This window comes from Capricornis sumatraensis, chromosome 15 (assembly GCF_032405125.1).
Source record: "Capricornis sumatraensis isolate serow.1 chromosome 15, serow.2, whole genome shotgun sequence".
NCBI lineage: Eukaryota > Metazoa > Chordata > Mammalia > Artiodactyla > Bovidae > Capricornis > Capricornis sumatraensis.
Window position 1 is genome coordinate 73,332,913 of NC_091083.1, and position 18,034 is coordinate 73,350,946.

Consider the following 18,034-nt stretch of genomic DNA (forward strand, 5'->3'; position numbering starts at 1 on the left):
CTGGGGATCCCGCTCACACACTGTGACTATCCTACAGCCCGATCAAGCGGTAGCCCAGGGCTCGGCAGTCTCTTCCCCCACGTCTTGGGCTACTCCAGGATTCTATGGCTTCGGAAACCCTAGCTTACAAAACTAAGGCACAGGTGAGAAAGCATCAGTAACACGACTAAGTATTATCACCCAGTAAACAAAGGAGGACCATTCAAAGGTGGAAGAGGACTGAGGCCAAGGGCGGGTAAAGCCTTCAGTCTACACCTGCCATGTCAAACATCAACATCACTCACATCCATCCATGAGTGATCATCAGTTAAGGCAGAGAAATGACTGCTTTAAAAGCAATTTTACAACACTACCGGAAGGGGAAAAAAACTAAGAACCTCACCAAGAGCCGTGCTATTATTTTTTTTAAAGAGAAAGAAGGTTTATTCAAGGAGATTCTCCACAGACAGAGTGTGGGGCATCTCAGAAGATGAGAGAGGCCCACGAGCTATGTTTTAAACAACCACTTTTTCTTTTATTTCACTCACAGATGACCTGGCTGAATCCTCCTCACTCTACCAGCCTGCTTTACCAGGGACTGGCCCTGGGAGGGAGGGGACATGGGCCTCGTGAAACACAGGCAGGTCTGTCCGTTTCCATCAACAGGTACTTTACAGCAATTCCTTCACACTGGGCGTTAGGGATGACCTGTTTTACCTGGCTGGAGTTCCTTCAAATGCTTTATCGGCTGCTTCTCCCAGAATTTCAGCTTTTAGGTAGTACAGCATCCGGACTCGCAGGAGTACCCTAGGAAAGGTGGACACGGTAAAGAAACACGCCAGAACCCATCAGCTGCCTGTGCGCTGCCATTCCCTCAGTGACCCAGGGCAATTCTGGGTGCTCCCAGGTCGTGAGTACTCGGAAAAGAGAACATTAACAGCAGATGTTACTGTGGTCATCCCCATTTCACACACGAAAAGGTTACCTTGCCAGTTATCTGTTAAGGTTACCCTGTGAGCCATGGGGGTCGGGGGAGTAGAAAAATAGCATCTCCTCTGGTCCTTAAGATGACTTGCCCCATCCACGTGGCCACGTGACCTCTAGGGCAGAGCTGCCTTCCAAGAGGCTCGTTACCAGTTTCCTAGTTAAGTGATGAGTGGCGTATGTTGAACGGTGATGTTTTCAAATAGTTTCACTTGTACACATGCCTGTTGCATGCTCAGTCGCTTCAGTCGTGTCCGACTCTTTGCGACCCCATGGACTGCAGCCCGCCAGGCTCCTGTGTCCATGGGATTCTCCAGGTAAGAATACTGGAGTGGGTTGCCATTTCCTCCTCCAGATCTTCCCGACCCAGGGATCAAACTCATGTCTCTCGTGTCTCCTGCGTGTCTCCTGTATTGGCAGGTGCATTCTTTACCACTGTGCCACCTGGGAAGCCTGCAACACCCTTAACTTTAGCCAAACAAAACCTAGTAATATTTTGGCAATAGCAACCCACTCCAGTACTCTTGCCTGGAAAATCCCATGGACAGAGGAGCCTGGTAGGCTGCAGTCCATGGGGTCTCGAAGAATCAGACACGTCTGAGAGACTTCACCTTCACTTTCATGCATTGGAGAAGGAAATGGCAACCCACTCTGGCGTTCTTGCTTGGAGAATCCCAGGGACAGGGGAGCCTGGCGGCCTGCCGTCTATGGGGTTGCACAGAGTCGGACATGACTGAAGTGACTTAGCAGCAGCATTGCCTTTTCTTTTTCCTTTTTCTAAAAATGACTGTTCTCTCGATATGAAGTGTGTTTTGCACAAATGCACAGCTTGATGAATCTTCACATACTGACTGCACATGTATATCCAGGATCCAGATCAGGAACCAGAACATCTCCCCACAAGGTCCCCTGGTGTTCCCTTCCGGTCACTTTACCCACCCCTGAACACATCATCACTGTCTTGACTTCTTGAGCTTAGATCTGAAGCAGCTGTTTTTCCACTTTTTTAAGTTCTTCTGATAACAACGTCATGCACTCTCAGTACTATCAGGATACTAACAGCAAACAGTGGTTTGAGTACCCACTATGTGCCAGCATGTGTTAGCTCACTTGATCCTCAAATCAATGCTAGGAGGTAGGAACTATTATAAAGGAAATCAACTGCGAATATTCCCTAGAAGGAGTGATATTGAAGCTGAAGCTCCAATACTATGGCCACCTGATGTCAAGAGCTGACTCACTGGAAAAGACCCTGATGCTGGGAAAGACTGAAGGCAGGAGGAGAAGAGGGTGGCAGAGGTTGAGATGGTTGGATGGCATCATTCACTCGGACCTGAGTTTGAGCAAACTCTAGTAGATAGTGAAGAACAGGGAAGCCTGGCGAGCTGTAGTTTATGAGGTCACAAAGAGTGAGACATGACTCAGCAACCAAACAACGAAGAACTACTATCCTTATTTTTAAAATAATTCACCTGCAGGTAAGTAATGGGGCCAGGATTGAAATCCAGGCAGTCCTGACTCCAGAGCCTGTCTTGACCCTTACCTGAAATTGGTGGTGTGGTAGTTTAGCCACTAAGTTGTGTCTGACTCTTACGACCCCATGGACTGTAGCCTGCCAGGCTTCTCTGTCCATGGGATTTCCCAGGTAAAAGTAGTAAAGTGAGTTGCCATTTCCTTCTCCAGGGGATCTTCCCAACCCAGGAACTGAACCTGGGTTTCCTGCATTGGCAGGAGGATTCTTTACCACTGAGCCACCCAGGAAGCTCATCTGATATAGGGGTGGCAGTAAATTTACTAGTGAAAGAGCCCACAATTCTAGAAGCTCACAGGCCAGCTGTGCTGAAGCAATCCTGCCTGGCAGAGACCAGGACCTCATGAGAGAACCAGAATCCAAGAGCAGAGGGAGAACAATCCAAGGAGGCAGGTTGTAGATTCGATACACAGAAGGACAATGAGTTAGAATCATCTGGTAGTTCAGTGGTAAACTCCCATCACTACGAAGACTGGAATGGAGGCTGGAGGACTCCCTGCTGGGGCACTGCCCACAAAACTCCCAGGCTACATGGGGGGCGCTGCAAGCACCCACCAGCTCTGAGTCTCCAGGCCTCACTGAGCCAGAACCAAGAGGACAGTGGTCTCCACCAGATTCAGAAGAATAAACAGCAGTCAGCTTCTTCAAACCCAGAGGACTGCTTTACTGTGCTATTCTCTGATTCCTGGGGTAAGGCTTGCACTCAGGAGATAGTTAGAGCTGGTGGTAGAAATGTTGAGAATTTCTCCAAGGTTACAATTAGTTCTGCTCAGCATCTGTGATGACCCGTGCAGGTGTGAGGGAAGTTCTATGTCAACCTCTCCAGCTTAGCCTGCTTCCAACACTCCAGATCCCCATCTGCAGCTGGGGACAGGGCAGCCAAGTGTTGCTGCTGTAACTTAATAAGGCAAAATCGGAGTCGGTCCTTGGCTTTGCTCTTCGTCATTTAACGAATGTAACGATTCTGATATGGAGACAAGCGCCACTGTTCTCCCAGTCCATAAGGCTCACAACCGTGGAGTTACCGGGTTTTCATGTCCCTCATCACACATGGTGATTGTTTCTCCTTTAATCACACCTCTCATAGTTGACACTTTCTCTCCGGTTCTACAGTCAGCATCCTAATCTAGGTCATCACGGTCAACATTTATGATAACAAAACTCTTGAATTGGCCATTCAGCTCCAGGTAAGCACCTACTCCATCTTGGAAATTGTTACCAGATTATTTTTCTGACCAAATACCATTTTTTCAATCATGTCTGACTTGTTCAAGAAACATGGCTGCTTAATATTAATACTGACTACAGACTCCTCAGGAGCCTGGGGCACCAGATCTCCCATCCATCAAGGAGTCCTTGTCCCCGCCAGCCTCCTTTCTGTGTATCCACGTGCAAACCTGTCACTGTTTGTGGCTGGTGCCCTCACTCCCCACAACAAAACTTCACAAGGACAGGTTCATTTTCTATCACTTGTTTCCTTTATCTCTGCCTGCCCCACCCTAGCTGTTAGCCCTGGGATATACAGAATGCTATCTCAGATGTGTGTCCATCACACACCAGGAGGCCATGGGTGTCACAGCAGGTGGGAAGAGGAGAACCTGGCACAGCGAGGGGGCAGCCGAGCGTGGTGGCCGCCAAGGCCAGTCTCTGTTCTCGCTAATATGCCCGTGGCGATGGAGGGAGGGAAAGCAGTCCAATCACCAGGGTCCTCAGTGGATCTTGAGAGTCACGTCAGAAGATTCTGTATGAACTCTGTTGGTGAGAGAGGCCAGGTTCCAGAAGAGAAGAGAGATGGTTAAAGGAGGTAGAGAGGGGACCTTCCTGGTGGTTCAGTGGCTGAGACTCCTGTGGCTTGACTTTGATCCCTGGTTGGGAAACTAGATCCCACATGCCACAGCTAAGCAACTAAATATCCCACATGTCCACAATGAAGATCAAAGATCCTGGCACAGCTAAATATTTTTTCCAAAAAAAGAAAGGAAAAAAGAGAGCTTTCAGTGTGAATGAACCCTGACCCAGCTTCCAGCACAGAGCCGCCTGCCTTTCTGACCTTGCACGGTGGTCCAGGGGCACCGAGTGACCAGGGGTGAGGGGCACTCACTTGTTGCAGTGCTGTTTGAGGTGCTTCTTGTAGCCGTCGTCATGTAAGACCACCTCGGGGTTGCAGGTGGCCAGCCAGTCTGCATTCTTTAACTCTGGGAGCAGCAGCTGGTTCTTCGTCTTCTTCCCCTTCCTCCCTCTGGGGACCGGAGCGGACAAGCCTGAGACAGAAAGGCAGGGAGGTGAGCCAAGGTGCCTTCAATGTGGTTGTTGGAACAAAGCTGGGCTAGGGCGGCAGTGGGGCTGCACATGGTGGCCCTGGATGAAGGACCCTGCTCCTCAGCCCCCAGGCACGGATGGTGAGGGGGCACCCAGTCCCTTACTCAGTGAACCCTTGGTCCATTCAGTCAGTTAGGAAGAATCTACCAAGTACCCTGTAGGATCAAGGAAGGTACGGTCGAACCTGTGTCCTTGGGGACCCCACCACCCAGCTGGGGAAAAGGAACACTGAACCTGAAGATGAGAAGGTGAGTGAGCTGTGGCTTAGCACAGGGAAGGAGCAGCCCCAGGAAACACACAGAGGTGGAACTGGGGTGGGGCATGCCTTGGGTCACAGGAGGAGATGCTGTGACCCCGAGGGCAGAGGGCAGGAGCGGAGAACTTCAAGAGAGCCCAGCCACACTTAAAACATCCCAGGTAACATGGATGAGTGGGAAGGAGAATGGAAATGAACAAAAATCAGCATCCTTTCCCACCAGTGGTATTCTGAAATACACCTGAGAGAGAGAAGTCCCCAAAGCACAGCGACATGGACCAGCATGGAAGGAGGAGGGAAGGACACGCTGCCACCCCGCACCTGAGTGGTTCTGGAGCGTCTGGGCCTGCCCGTCTTTGGTGGGTGTGATCAGCTCCCAGATGAAGCTCTTTATCTTCTCATCCCCTTTGTAGTGCTTGACACAGTACACCAGCAGGGCCCGGCAGATCATCTCCATGTCCTTCTCGTTCAGATGCCACTTGAACCGCCCGTGCGTCAGGATGTCCTTCCACCGGCCCCAGCTGAGAGCGGACCCCCAGAAGGGCGTTAGAGGGAGGAAGGGCCAGCCGTGCCCTCGACACGGCAGGGCACACAGGAGCCAAGTGCGTGTCTTGACCCCTGGTTGGGACCTGAGGGCTTTGTCTCCTGAAAAACCTCGGAGGCCTGCACACTGCAGTCCAGCAAATGCCACTGAGGGGACCTCGACACTGGACAGAGAGCTTCATACGGCCGCTATAATGTTAAGGGAGGAATGACAGTATCTGGAGTGTGGAATAAATTTGGAATTAAGACAGAGTCCAGGTGCAGTACTGGAAAGCGATGGGGAGCTCCCAGAAGCTAAACCCTCAGCTTCTACCAGCGCCAGAGCCCGGCATGCATCATGCGGTAACGCTAACATCTGCTGCATTGATTCCTGTACGTCCTTGGGGGGGGGGGGGGAAAGGCCGGAAATCAGTACCAGGTGGCAAATGAGTCCCAGAGATGTGCTGTGACAAACACATGAGAGAATCACGGCACGTCTGTAAAATGGCGGCAGAGCGTACTGGCTGAGGGGCCCTCGGGCAGAAAGCTCAGTTCTCTCTTCCTATAACAGACTCTCCCTCCGCCCAGACCCCAGAGGGGAGGGGAGAGCCACGCTGGACACATCTCGACTGAACAGAAGAGGGGGAAATGACGAGGGCGAAGAGGCGAAGCCGACACCCACCCGAAGATGAGCAGGTTCTTCTCCACCCGGAAGCACTCGGCCCGGAGGTAGCGCCTGGTTTTGTCATTGAGGCGCCGGGACCTTGTGGGCCTCTCGTCAGAGTCGCTGTCCAGCTCCGAAAACTCCATGAGCTCGTCCTCCTCGAAAGAGTTGTAGTGTTTGGTCTGCTTCCGCACGCGCGGGCGGTCGAGCACCAGGCTCTCCTGGAGGCAGAGGGGACGGCTGGGGAGAAAGGCCCTGGTCTCCCTCCGCCATCATGGCGGACCCTGCTGCCGCTCCTCAGGACCGCGCGGGGAAGAACCACACCCCTGTCTCGACCCCCAGCAGGAAAGGCCCTTTCCAGCACACCTGCCGGGTCCACGGCAGGCAGAGGGGACTTGTTGAGGCTGGCCTGTCCCCCCGCCTCCCTCCAGGGCTGGCCGCCACCATCTGCTGGTTCTGCAGTCTTTCTAACAAGGGCGAGGCCCCCAGCGCTGGAGTGGCTGCCTGGGGCACCCCGGCTGTTCTGCCCGGCACGCGGAGGCGGCTCTGGAGACAGGAGTCGGAGAATTCCATCTGCTAGGCAACTTTCTGAAGACAACACATATTAGTGCTGCTTCCTTTTGTGCCTTCCACTGGCGCCACTAACCTTTTGTCTTCCATGGAAGAGAGAAACGCACCCACTCGGTGGCTCCCTTGGCCACAACCGTGACCACTTCTCTAGTCTCTTATCATTTCATGCTTCTCACCCCCTCCGCCTAGGCCTCCTCCGGAAGCTCGGCTAAGCTCCTGCACACCCATCTATGCGGCCTGGATGTCGCCTCTGCTTCAATCATCTTCCCTTCCGCCTGGATGCTCCAACCGCTTCTGACTGTCTCAGGGCAAGGCCTTTTCTTCCCCCTCTTGCCCACCGCCCTGTACACAAGTCACTTCCTGACCATGACACTGGACAACACTAGAAAGAGGTTACTAAGGGGACTGCAGAATCCTCCTGTTAGGAGAAGAGGCCGGACTAAGCAACCTCTGGCCATCCTACTGAAGAACTGGCAAGGCTGGATGCTGGTTACTGAATCAAAAGGGTGTAAGCAGGGACTGTCTGCTGGGTCTGTGAGCCCAGGAGACTTCAACACGCATCTGAGGACAAGGGCAGACAGTGACCTGTGCTCAATCCCAAGGAAGGTGATGGGGTCAGAGATGGAGAGTAGGGCAGCAGACACTTCTGTGAGCCTCGCAGCCGGCTGGGGGCAGCTGCCTTTGCAGTGTTACCTCCCGCTCTGCAAACTGGGTGCCACCAACTCCTTTGTCCACATGTCTCTCTTTTTTCACTTTCTCAGTGAGGTCAAGTACCTTGTCCAAAATACAGACAGTGGATGGCAGAGCCAGTATTCAAACCCTGGTTTTATTCCAAGGCCATTCTCTTCCTCATGTTCAGAAATAGAAAAACTCAAGATACTGAAAGAACGGAGGGGAATCTAATACACTTTTCTACATCATGCTTTTTTCCACTGTTTGTCAGAGGTAAAATTCCTTGCATAGGAGGTGCTGAAATAGAGGAAAACAGTCACGTGCCAGGGACAGGATATTGGCTTGGGTCACGGGGCTGATCTTGATCTGTTTGGTTAGTTCCAGTTCTAAGTGAATTTTTACTAAAATTGGAAATTCCAGTTTTAATAGAATTTCCCAGGTTCCCAATTAGGTCATTTTAAATACAGTTAACATTTCTCAAGCTCTGTCTATGTGGCAAGCATGTTTTAAGTACATTACATGTAGCATCTCATTAAATACTAAGGCTCAGGAGTGAATCATGGTTTGACCTGGTAGGAGTTTATGGCCCTATGAGATATCTGTGAAATGTTCAATGAAATAAAATATTCTCAATGCTCTACCTTCTCACTCTTTGCTTCAGTGTCCAGTTCAGCTATTTTAGCCCACTTCTGCCAAAAGTTTGGGTCATCTAAGGAAATATCCGTTCTGTTTCCTGAAGCCACAAAGCTAGCCTGTGAAGAAGAAAGAACCAATAAACCATATCTGAACACAATCAATAAAACACCCTGTGTTCTCCAACGTACCACAGACACAAGTATATGCTCCATCTGCGTTCAAAATCAAAACCTCTAACAGAGCTGCCAAAATGTTAAGTGGAAATCTCAAAGCTATTCTTTTAAAATTTTATTTCAAACATTGGGCGAGGAAATTATAATTTCAACCTACAGGATCATTTTTTGTAACTTAAACTCAGTGGGAGACAATGGCAAGCATATGTCTAGCTGCCCGTGAAAGGGTTGATTCTTACAACTTCCCTGGACGTGGTTTCTCTTTCAGTTCACCAGGTCCCAAGTGTCCATGCTGGGACAGGCCATGGCTGGGCAGTATGAGGTCTGCAGAGATGAGTTATGCCTCTTAAGTGCAAAATATCCCTGGAAAAGCCCTTCCCCTATAAGTCACCAGACCGGTGATTTACAGAACAGGTCACGAAGCTCAGAGAGCCTGTGGCGAGGGAACCCCAGAGGGATCTGTAAGCGGTTTGGTTAAGTTGAATTCTAAACCCAGTGACCTGACGAGCAGAGGAAGGAGGCACCTAGGCTAGAAGCTGGGAATCTTGGATAAACACTCTCAAGTCTCATGAAATGAACAGAATACTTGCTTGAGTTTGAGGAATGGAGTGTTCACTGGAATTTCAACTCTCTGACATTGACCAGGGAGTATCCTATAAGGGAACTGAGAGGACCAATCGAGGATTCTGGAGCAATCTTTTTGCATAACGAGGAGTGCAAATTGCAAGCCCAAGTGTCCTCCCTGCCCACTGAAGATCAGCCAAGGATTTGAAGGGGTGAGTTCTTTTATAGCTTCTGACCCATCATTCAAACCTCTTCTAAGAATCTGCATCTTCAGAGTGGCACACAGAATAGGCATATAGCCAGAAAAATCTCAACAGTTTGCAATTAGAGAAGTAGGAGCCCAGCTGATGAGGGTCAAAGTATACAGACTTTCCTTGTCACTGGCCCGCCCCACGTGGACGCTGCAGAGAAGGCCCTATACCTTGGCGAAAGTGGATCCTTTCCCCTCAGACTGGATGGTGATGGTATGTGTCCTCCTCTGCAGGATCTGGTCTATGTCTTCTTCACAGAACTTGGAGCCTTCGTCCTCTTCATCCATCAAGGCGCCGTAGGCACCTTTCCGGAGCAAGTCCTCTACCTCCATCTTTGAGAGCTGCTGTACCTGGATGGGTCACCAAAGGCTACTCACAAAGTGGGAAATGCACAGGAGGAAAACAGCCTCAACTCTGACCTTCAGGACTCAGCACACAGTTCCTCCACTCATTGCCATGTCAGAAGAATAAAGACATGGACAACGAGCTTTAGAAAATGAAAACCCAGATAAAGATATGCAGGAGAATGATGGGGAGGGCGGGCAGATGATACTCTACAGGGCGCCCTGGAATAAAACCCAGCCCAGGACCCAACAGCCCTAACATTCCTCAGGATGTTGGTTATTATCAAATGTCACAAACTGTTAAAACTAGGCACCACCGGAGAGAATATGTTTAAGGTTTATTTTATGTTTTAGTTTGAGTCTGTATCTTTAAAAACCTCCAGATGGACCAAACTGAGCTAAAGAATAATGATTTATTCATTATTAAATAAAAACAATAGTATTGGAAATGATGTCATTTCTTAACTAAAGAGAGGATCCCATGCCAAGTGTGATCTGCTCAATTGCTTGCTGAAAACAGGAAATGGGAGTTCAAAACACCCTTTCCTGGTTCTAATTAAGAATCTGGTTCTCTTTATATCAGTCACAGGAGGGAATTCCATGACTCCCAGCGCTGTACCATGAAGTATTATACTTAGCAGCATATGCATAGCTAAGAGGATACAGAACATCTGGACGAAAGGACAGCTCACTTAGAGGGCCAGAGATTAAGGAGAGATATTCTGCTTTGTTTTCCTGGACTTTACTGCAACTCAAGAATCTTTGCAGCAATTTTTATCCCCTCCAGAGGTGGGAAAAAAGATTCTATTCACTGCCATGTTTCAAGCTGATTGGTAATTTATTCATTCATTTCTTCATTAACCATGATGCACTGAACATCTTTAATATGCCAAGTACTCTAAGGGGTGCTGGGTATGGAATAGCTCACCTTCAGGGAGCTCCAAGTTTGCAGTATCAGATAAAGCATGGTGACAGTAGATAATTTGTAGAGCCAAGAGGGTTAAGATCGACTCATTTCCAAAGGGCAATGTTAAAAGTCTATTCATGGGGTGGGTGGGAGGGAGGCTCAATGGGGAGGGCATATATGTATACATATAGTTGAGTCACGTTGTTACCCAGCAGAAACCAACACAGCATTGTAAAGCAATTATCCTTCAATTAAAAAATAAAAATATAAATTAAAAAAATAAAAGTTTTTTTTACTGAAATGTTATTGAATGTTGGGCAATCCTACCACCTAACTGCTCCTATGGATTCCCTTATCCATCTAGAGATGCAGAGATTCACCCTCAGTAATCCTCTATTCCAGGGGATTGACTGTCAAAGGTGTGTGCGTGTGTGTGTATGCTCAGTCGTGTCCAACTCTTCGTTATCCCATCGACTGTAGCCCGCCAGGCTCCTCTGTCCATGGAATTCTCCAGGCAAGAATACTGGAGTAGGTTGCCATTTCCTTCTCCAGGTGATATTCCCAACTCAGGGATCGAACCTGTGTTTCTTGCGTGTTCTGCACTGGCAGGCAGATTCTTTACCACCATGCCACCCGGAAAGCCCCCAAAGATGTGTGGCCTGACTCAATTTAGTGAAAGGGAACCTTACAACAGCCGTAGGAGTACAGGCTTTTGGCAGGTGGGGGTGGAGGGGTCTGGGCTGCATGACAACCCCATCTCCGGGCCTAAGAGCAGCCACGGCATACTCACGCCATTCGTGCTGCCTTTCCGGTTGATGTCCTGAAGGACGGCCTTGTCCAGGCCCAGCTTCAGGCTGGCCTTGTCGAACATTTCCCGCTCGTAGGAGTTCCGCGTGATGAGGCGATACACCTTCACGGCTTTACTCTGGCCTATCCTGTGACACCGGGCCTGAGCCTGGGGAGGAATGAGGGGCACACGCGTCAGGGCACCAGACAGGACGGTGTCAGCCCAAGGGATGGGGAAATGATGCTATGTTCCACGGGGTGTGAGTGCCTGGCTCTCAGAGGCGGGAATCACGGGACTGACTGTGGAGCAGAGCTCACCCCGGTGCTAGCCATCCCTTCCAGAGCACTCCTTTCACCTCCCGTTATTTATGGGGTGACCCTCGTGTGCTGGGATACAGTGCCAAGAGGGACCTGGCTTCCTCCCTCCCTAGCCTGCGGTCTGCGTGCAGGCACCCGGTCCCTGGAGGCTGCCCTGCTCTCTGGGGAAATGGGCCATTCAGAGCCAGCAGCCCCGCTTGCTAAGTTGTTCATTTTACCATAGAAATTTTCACACATAAGACCAAAGCAGAGAAAAGTACAAGGACCTCTTGTGGTCATTCTTATTTCACGTCTCTGCTATGCCTTGATCCTCTAAGATTATTATGGATATTGTTTCATCTTCACATATTCTAATACGTATTTCTAAATATAAGGACTCTTGTAAGATATATTACCATGGCTATACTTCAGAAAATCAACACTGCGTACTATCTAGCCAGTGTTCCTATTTCCCTGCTTATCTCATATATATGTTTTTAAGTTCACTTGTTTGGATCAAGATTCAAACGAAGCCCATGTGTTAAAATTGGTTGATGTATTTCAAGTCTCTTTTAATCTACAGATACTCCCTGCCTGTATTCTCTCCTTTTATGAAATGCAGCTTCTTTGCTGAAGGGACCAAACACCTCTCCTGTAGTTTCTCACGGTCTGTATTCTGCCACCTGTGGTTTGGCTGCTTTATTGAACAGATTCTTCTGTTCCCTTCACTTCCTCTAAGCTGGAGCTATACCTTGAGACTTGATGAGGTGAAGATGTTACCTTTGGCAAGTGTATTTCACAGGTGGTGTATAAATTTCCATCAAAAGGTATATGATGTCTGGTTTGTCTTTCTTTCGAAGCTGATGCTCACTGCCCAGACTCATTATATCATGAGGGGTTACAATTCCCCTCTCTGATTTTTTTGGTGACCCTGATGTACAGTTCATAAAGGAGAGACAAGCTAAATGTCTGGCTCTTTCTCTTCATATTTAATCTGTTTCCAAATGAACACCCTCCAGAAGTGACTAACAAAGATCTTTGTAATTAGTTTTTTAAGTGATACAATGAAAGCATGCATTTAAATAATACATGTGCTATTTTTTTTTTAAACTGCATTTACTGCTGTTATTATTCTTAATGCTGTTCAAATATGGCCTGTGGGAACCTCTTCGTTGGCTCCTGGCTTTCTGAGGAAGACTAGAGAAATTCTGATATTGTATTTGGAGGCATCAGTATAAACTCACAGTTGGGGTATGCTGTGTGTAAAGAAAAAGATATGGGTATGTTCATATGTTAAGTCAAAGATGAGCAGTGTCTGACAGCTCCCTTGCTTTCTGGTATGATAACATGTTCCATGCTCCCACTGCATATTTCTTGCCTAAACCCAGATTCAGCCCTCTTTTCAAGGAGTCCAAAAGCCTCTTTTGCTCTAGTGGCAGTGAGACAACAGTCTGGATGCTCACTGCCACTTGCTTGCTTGGTCATTGGTCCTGGGTCTACTCAGTGGGCAAAAGTACAAGTGTTTGTGTGTGTGTAGTGTGTATGATCACGTGCACACATAAGACCAAACGCATCATGAAATCATACTGACAACTTTTAATTCCAGTTTGGGACTATGGGATTTTATTTTCCTTAACCACACATCTTTTTAACTACGCTGAAAAGCTCAGTTCTCAACCATGCCAATATCACTACCTATTTGATCTATCCCACAATATATACCAGAAAAATAGGTACCAGAAAAATAGCATCATTATGATCCCTTCTCCCAAAAACAATGTAAGACTTATTGCCCTCCCACTCTAGGCCATATCTCATTAAGTACGTACAGTCAAACTGCAGTGTTTTATACACATACTTGCAAATAGGTTTCTTTTTTACAGTGTCAAGATTGGCAATTCTAGAACACTTTCTGTGTAATCTAGGGTTGAGCGAATTAGTGAATATACTGAGGGTAAGAGGAGTCAGGCTTTTCATTGCTGACCAAGGAAGTTACAAACATGGAAAGAAGAAAAACTAGAAAACCTCTCTGTGGTGTCAGACTGGATTTGGAGGTTATCAGTATTGTCACGGTTAGGTGTGCAGGTGTGTGTACATAGTCACACATATACAGACATAGAAACAGACATAAATGTGTATTTATGTTTATACGTTTAGGTAGACACATGCATGTTTATACACACATATACATATGAAGGCATCGTATGTATTATGTGTATCTGGATTCCCTGTGTGTGTGTGTATTCTGGCTCTGTCCACTGAGAGGGCCTGGGCGCAATGGCATCCTAGTAGCAAAGAACATACCTAACTCTCAGATCTTGGTTTCTAAATTCCATTCTCCATAAGAAGAACAAGGCCTATCAGAGAAGTGCTTAATTCTAGGGCCAGGGTAGGCAGTCTGAAACAGATCACTATGCCAGAATGTGAGGAAGAACTCAAAGGATGATGGAGACACATCAAAATAATACCTAAAAGTTGAAGAGGCTTCCACTGGCTGGGTCCAGGACTAACTCAACCTCAAAATAAATAAAATGATGGACTATAACCCACTGAACAGAAGAAGAATCCATGAGTACATACTGACATAAACAAGCTAATGGGAGAAAAGGAAGACTCTTCCATGGAGCAGAAAGTCACTAACAAATGTAGAATGACTGTTAGAAAATCAACACTTTGCAACCATCACAGTGATGACTGATCCAGGCAAAAAGGATCAATGGAAACTAAAGCCACTGGGTGAAACTTTGATGAGGAAGAGTATATTTACATACTCTCAAAGCATCTCTCCAAAATTCCTTATTAATTTCAGAGGGAAATGAGCAACTTCACAGTGGAGAAACCCAGCAGACGCCACTAACCGAGCTCAAAGTGCTGATTATCGACAAATGAACGTTGTGTTCCCGTAGACGTGACACCCTGAGAACGACCTATCACTGAGAGGGGTATCACTGAACCCGGGCCCAGTCCTGAGGAAATGCAAACACAGAACAAGGGACCATCTGAAAAACATACAGCCTGCACTCACCAAAGACATCAAGCGGGTGGGAGAACGAGAAATATCAAGCAGCTGATCCACTAAAGGAGACGAAAGAGGTAAGAGAACTGTAATGGGCGATCCTGGTTTGGATCCTGCGGAGGAACGCTGAGTCGGCCAAAATGCTCATGCGATTGTGCAAAACAAACAAAACAAAAAAAAACCCTGAGCAAACTTTTTGGCCAACCTAATAGCTAGAAAGGATGTTGAAAGAAATGATAAAATCTGAGTATGCACGGTGCATTGGAGTTGTTGCTGTTTAGTCATTAAGTCGTGTCTAACTCTTTGTGACCTCATGGATTAATGTGGGGAGAAATGAAACAAACCCTAAATATCAAAAGCAAAATCAAACAGCTGAATCTAGCTGTATATGACATGGACAGCATAACCCCAAGAGAGAGATTACTTCAAGCGTTTGTATTTAATTTTTCAATACCTTCACTGTGATATAATTTCCGTTTACAACTCCAATATGCCCTTTATCCAGATTTCCATTTTCCCTCACTTACTGTACCATTTCTGCCTTCACTCTCTCCTGTCTCTCCGAGTACACACACAGACATAAACACATGTGTGCACACACACAGGCCACTTTTTGTCTGAAACATTTGAGAGTAAGCTGTCCCAAGTGCCTTTAGTCCTGCACACTAAAGTGTGCAAGGACAGTCTCTTATATAACCACAGTTCTCAGGATCAAGAAATAAGGATAGTGTCTCTACATTAATTTAACCATGTGAGAAAGAAAAAAATTAAACCAAGTAACTTTGGAAAATGGCATTTTGATAACATACTTTAAGCCTAATGAAAACTTTGGTCCAATGAAAAGAAAATCTAGACAAGAGGGGATATGTGTGTAATTACAGCTGATTTACTCTGCTGTACAGTAGAAACACAACATTGTGCAGCACCTATACTCCAATAAGAAATAGTTAAAAAAAAACAAAACAGTTTAGTCCGAGACTGCTGTTGTTTAGTCGCTAAGTCGTGTCTCTTTTGTGACCTCATGCATGGACTGTAGTCCTTCCAGCTCCTCTGTCCATGGGATTTCCTCAGAGTAGGATACTGGAGGGAGAAGGCAATGGCACCCTACTCCAGTACTCTTGCCTGGAAAATCCCATGGATGGAGGAGCCTGGTAGGCTGCAGTCCATGGGGTCGCTAAGAGTCGGACACGACTGAGCGACTTCCCTTTCACTTTTCGCTTTCATGCATTGGAGAAGGAAATGGCAACCCACTCTAGTGTTCTTGCCTGGAGAATCCCAGGGACGGGGGAGCCTGGTGGGCTGCCGTCTATGGGGTTGCACAAAGTCGGACATGACTGAAGTGACTTAGCAGCAGCAGCAGCAGGATACTGGAGTGGGCTGTCATTTCCTTCTCCAGGGGATCTTCCTGCTTCAGGGATTGAACCTGTGTCTCCAGGGCATCTCCTGCATTGCAGGCGGACCCTTTACCACTGAGCCACTGGGGAAGCTTTCATAGAATATGGGTTAGTAATTCTGAAACTACTTGATCTATGAGTATACTAAGAGCGAACAAGTGAGTAAAGGTATCGTATTATGATAACGAGACCAGGCTTCTCACAACCAGAGAAAGGAGTTACAAATACGGAAGAGTGCAGAAGGCTACAAGGAGTCCTGTGGTGTTGGGACGGGGATCAGAAATCTCACGACAGATGAGCAGATACAGAAGGAATACAGGTGTGTGGTACACATGCTTGTGTCAGCACGCACACCTGTATTTCCTGGCTGTCCGCCTGGGGAGCCTAGAAGCAGTAACACTCCAGTAGCAGGGCATGCTCAGTCACTTCAGTCGTGTCCAACTCTCTGCAACCCTGTGGACTGTGGGCTGCCGGGTTCCTCTGTCCGTGGGATTCTCCAGGCAAGAATACTGGAGTGGGTTGCCATTTCCTTCTCCAGTGGATGTTTCAGACCCAGGGATTGAACCCGAGTCTCCTGCATTACAGGCAGATTCTTTACCAACTGAGCCATGAGGGAAGCCCCACAAACTGACGGAACCATGTCTAAAGGATAGGAGCCAATCTAAAGGGGCTCCCAAAAGACCAAATCCAAACAGCAAAATAATGAGAGTAATGGATTCTAACCTGTAAGATAAAATAAATATTCAGGAATCCATACCGATGTGGGGGACAAACAACAGCTGCTCTTTACAGTTAAGAGTCCAATTTCGACTGCAGAAGGAATGACTAAAATAGAAAATTACCATTAGCCAAACACACCATGGTATTAATTACTGAAGGCAAGAACCACTGGTGGATGCTAAAATTAATAGGCAAAAGTATGATAAGAATAGCATCTCAAAATATCTCCTCCCAAGAAACTGACTATGTTTCAAGGTAAAAATAGTAACTTTACTGCAGAGAAACCTGGCAGACACCACCTCAACCAAGTAATGAAGCTTACAATCACGAGTAGTAAGACATATCGACATCACATACCCCCTGAGAAGGACATAACATCACTTCTACGATATTCATGCCAAAAGTGCATAACCTCCAATCTGATCATGAGAGAAACGTCAGGCAAACCCAAAGTGAGAAACAATTCTACAAAACACCTAGTCAGTACCCTTCAAAAGTGTCAAGGGCATGAAAGATGAGGAAAGACAGGAGCTGTCACAGATTACAGGTGGCTAAGGAGTCGTAATTTCTAAAGGAAACGTGAGATCCTGAACTGGATCCCAGACCAGAAAAAGGAACATCTGCAGAAAAATGAAGGAATCTGAATAGGGTCTACAGATCAGAGTATTGTACCGATGTTAATTTCCTGGTTTTAATAATTACACTATGGTCATGCGTGCTGCGTGCTTAAGTCACTCAGTCGAGTCTGCTTCTTTGCAACTCCGTGACTGTAGACTGTCAGGCTCCTCTGTCCATGGGATTTCCCAGGTAAGAATGCTGGAGTGGGCTGCCATTTCCTTCTCCAGGGGATCTTCCCAACCCAGGGATCAAACCTGCATCTCCTGCTTGGCACGCGGATTCTTTACCACTGAGCCACCTGGGAAACGTGTATGGTTATACAAAATGATAACATTAAGGGAAGCTGGGCAAAGGCTCTTAGAATGTTGCACTATCTTGCACTTTTTACTTAAAATGACTTCAGAATAAAAAGTTTTTAAGAGATTTTGTTCTATAATTGCATATTTAGGATGGTTCTAAAGGTGAATATACAAAAAGGCATTTTCAGAAAAACTAGTTTCTATACATCACTTCTCTGTTCTCTCACCCTGACCCCCTCCCCCAATAGGTAACCATTTAAAATGAAGGCTTTTGTTTACCTCTCCATGGCAGGGAAGGCATGACAGATAGACAGACATCCAGCCTTTTCAGGTAAAGGCTGGCATACTATATTTTTTCTACCTTATGTTTTTTCAGCCAACAATATCTTTAGGAGGTGACTCCAGAGCAGTGTGCAGAGAGACTTCCCATTCTCTTATTAGAGCTGAGTATATAATCTTAGTCAATAAGTCTCCTACGGATGGACAACTAAGTTGTTTAGTTTTTGGCTATTACAATTAGTTGCCACACCTT

The 18,034-nt window shown here is 47.2% G+C and overlaps 1 protein-coding gene across 1 annotated transcript in view; it reads right to left on the reverse strand.

The window, feature by feature from the left end:
• CHD6 (chromodomain helicase DNA binding protein 6) overlaps window positions 1-18,034 on the reverse strand; it is a 150,104-nt gene that overhangs the window by 39,088 nt on the left and 92,982 nt on the right. The window contains exons 17-23 of the mRNA XM_068986821.1: window positions 11,163-11,327; window positions 9,292-9,471; window positions 8,139-8,249; window positions 6,274-6,476; window positions 5,391-5,590; window positions 4,596-4,755; window positions 697-786 (exon numbers count right to left, since the gene is read on the reverse strand). Coding sequence (XP_068842922.1) covers window positions 697-786; window positions 4,596-4,755; window positions 5,391-5,590; window positions 6,274-6,476; window positions 8,139-8,249; window positions 9,292-9,471; window positions 11,163-11,327 — 1,109 coding nt within the window. The remainder of the gene's footprint in view (window positions 1-696; window positions 787-4,595; window positions 4,756-5,390; window positions 5,591-6,273; window positions 6,477-8,138; window positions 8,250-9,291; window positions 9,472-11,162; window positions 11,328-18,034) is intronic.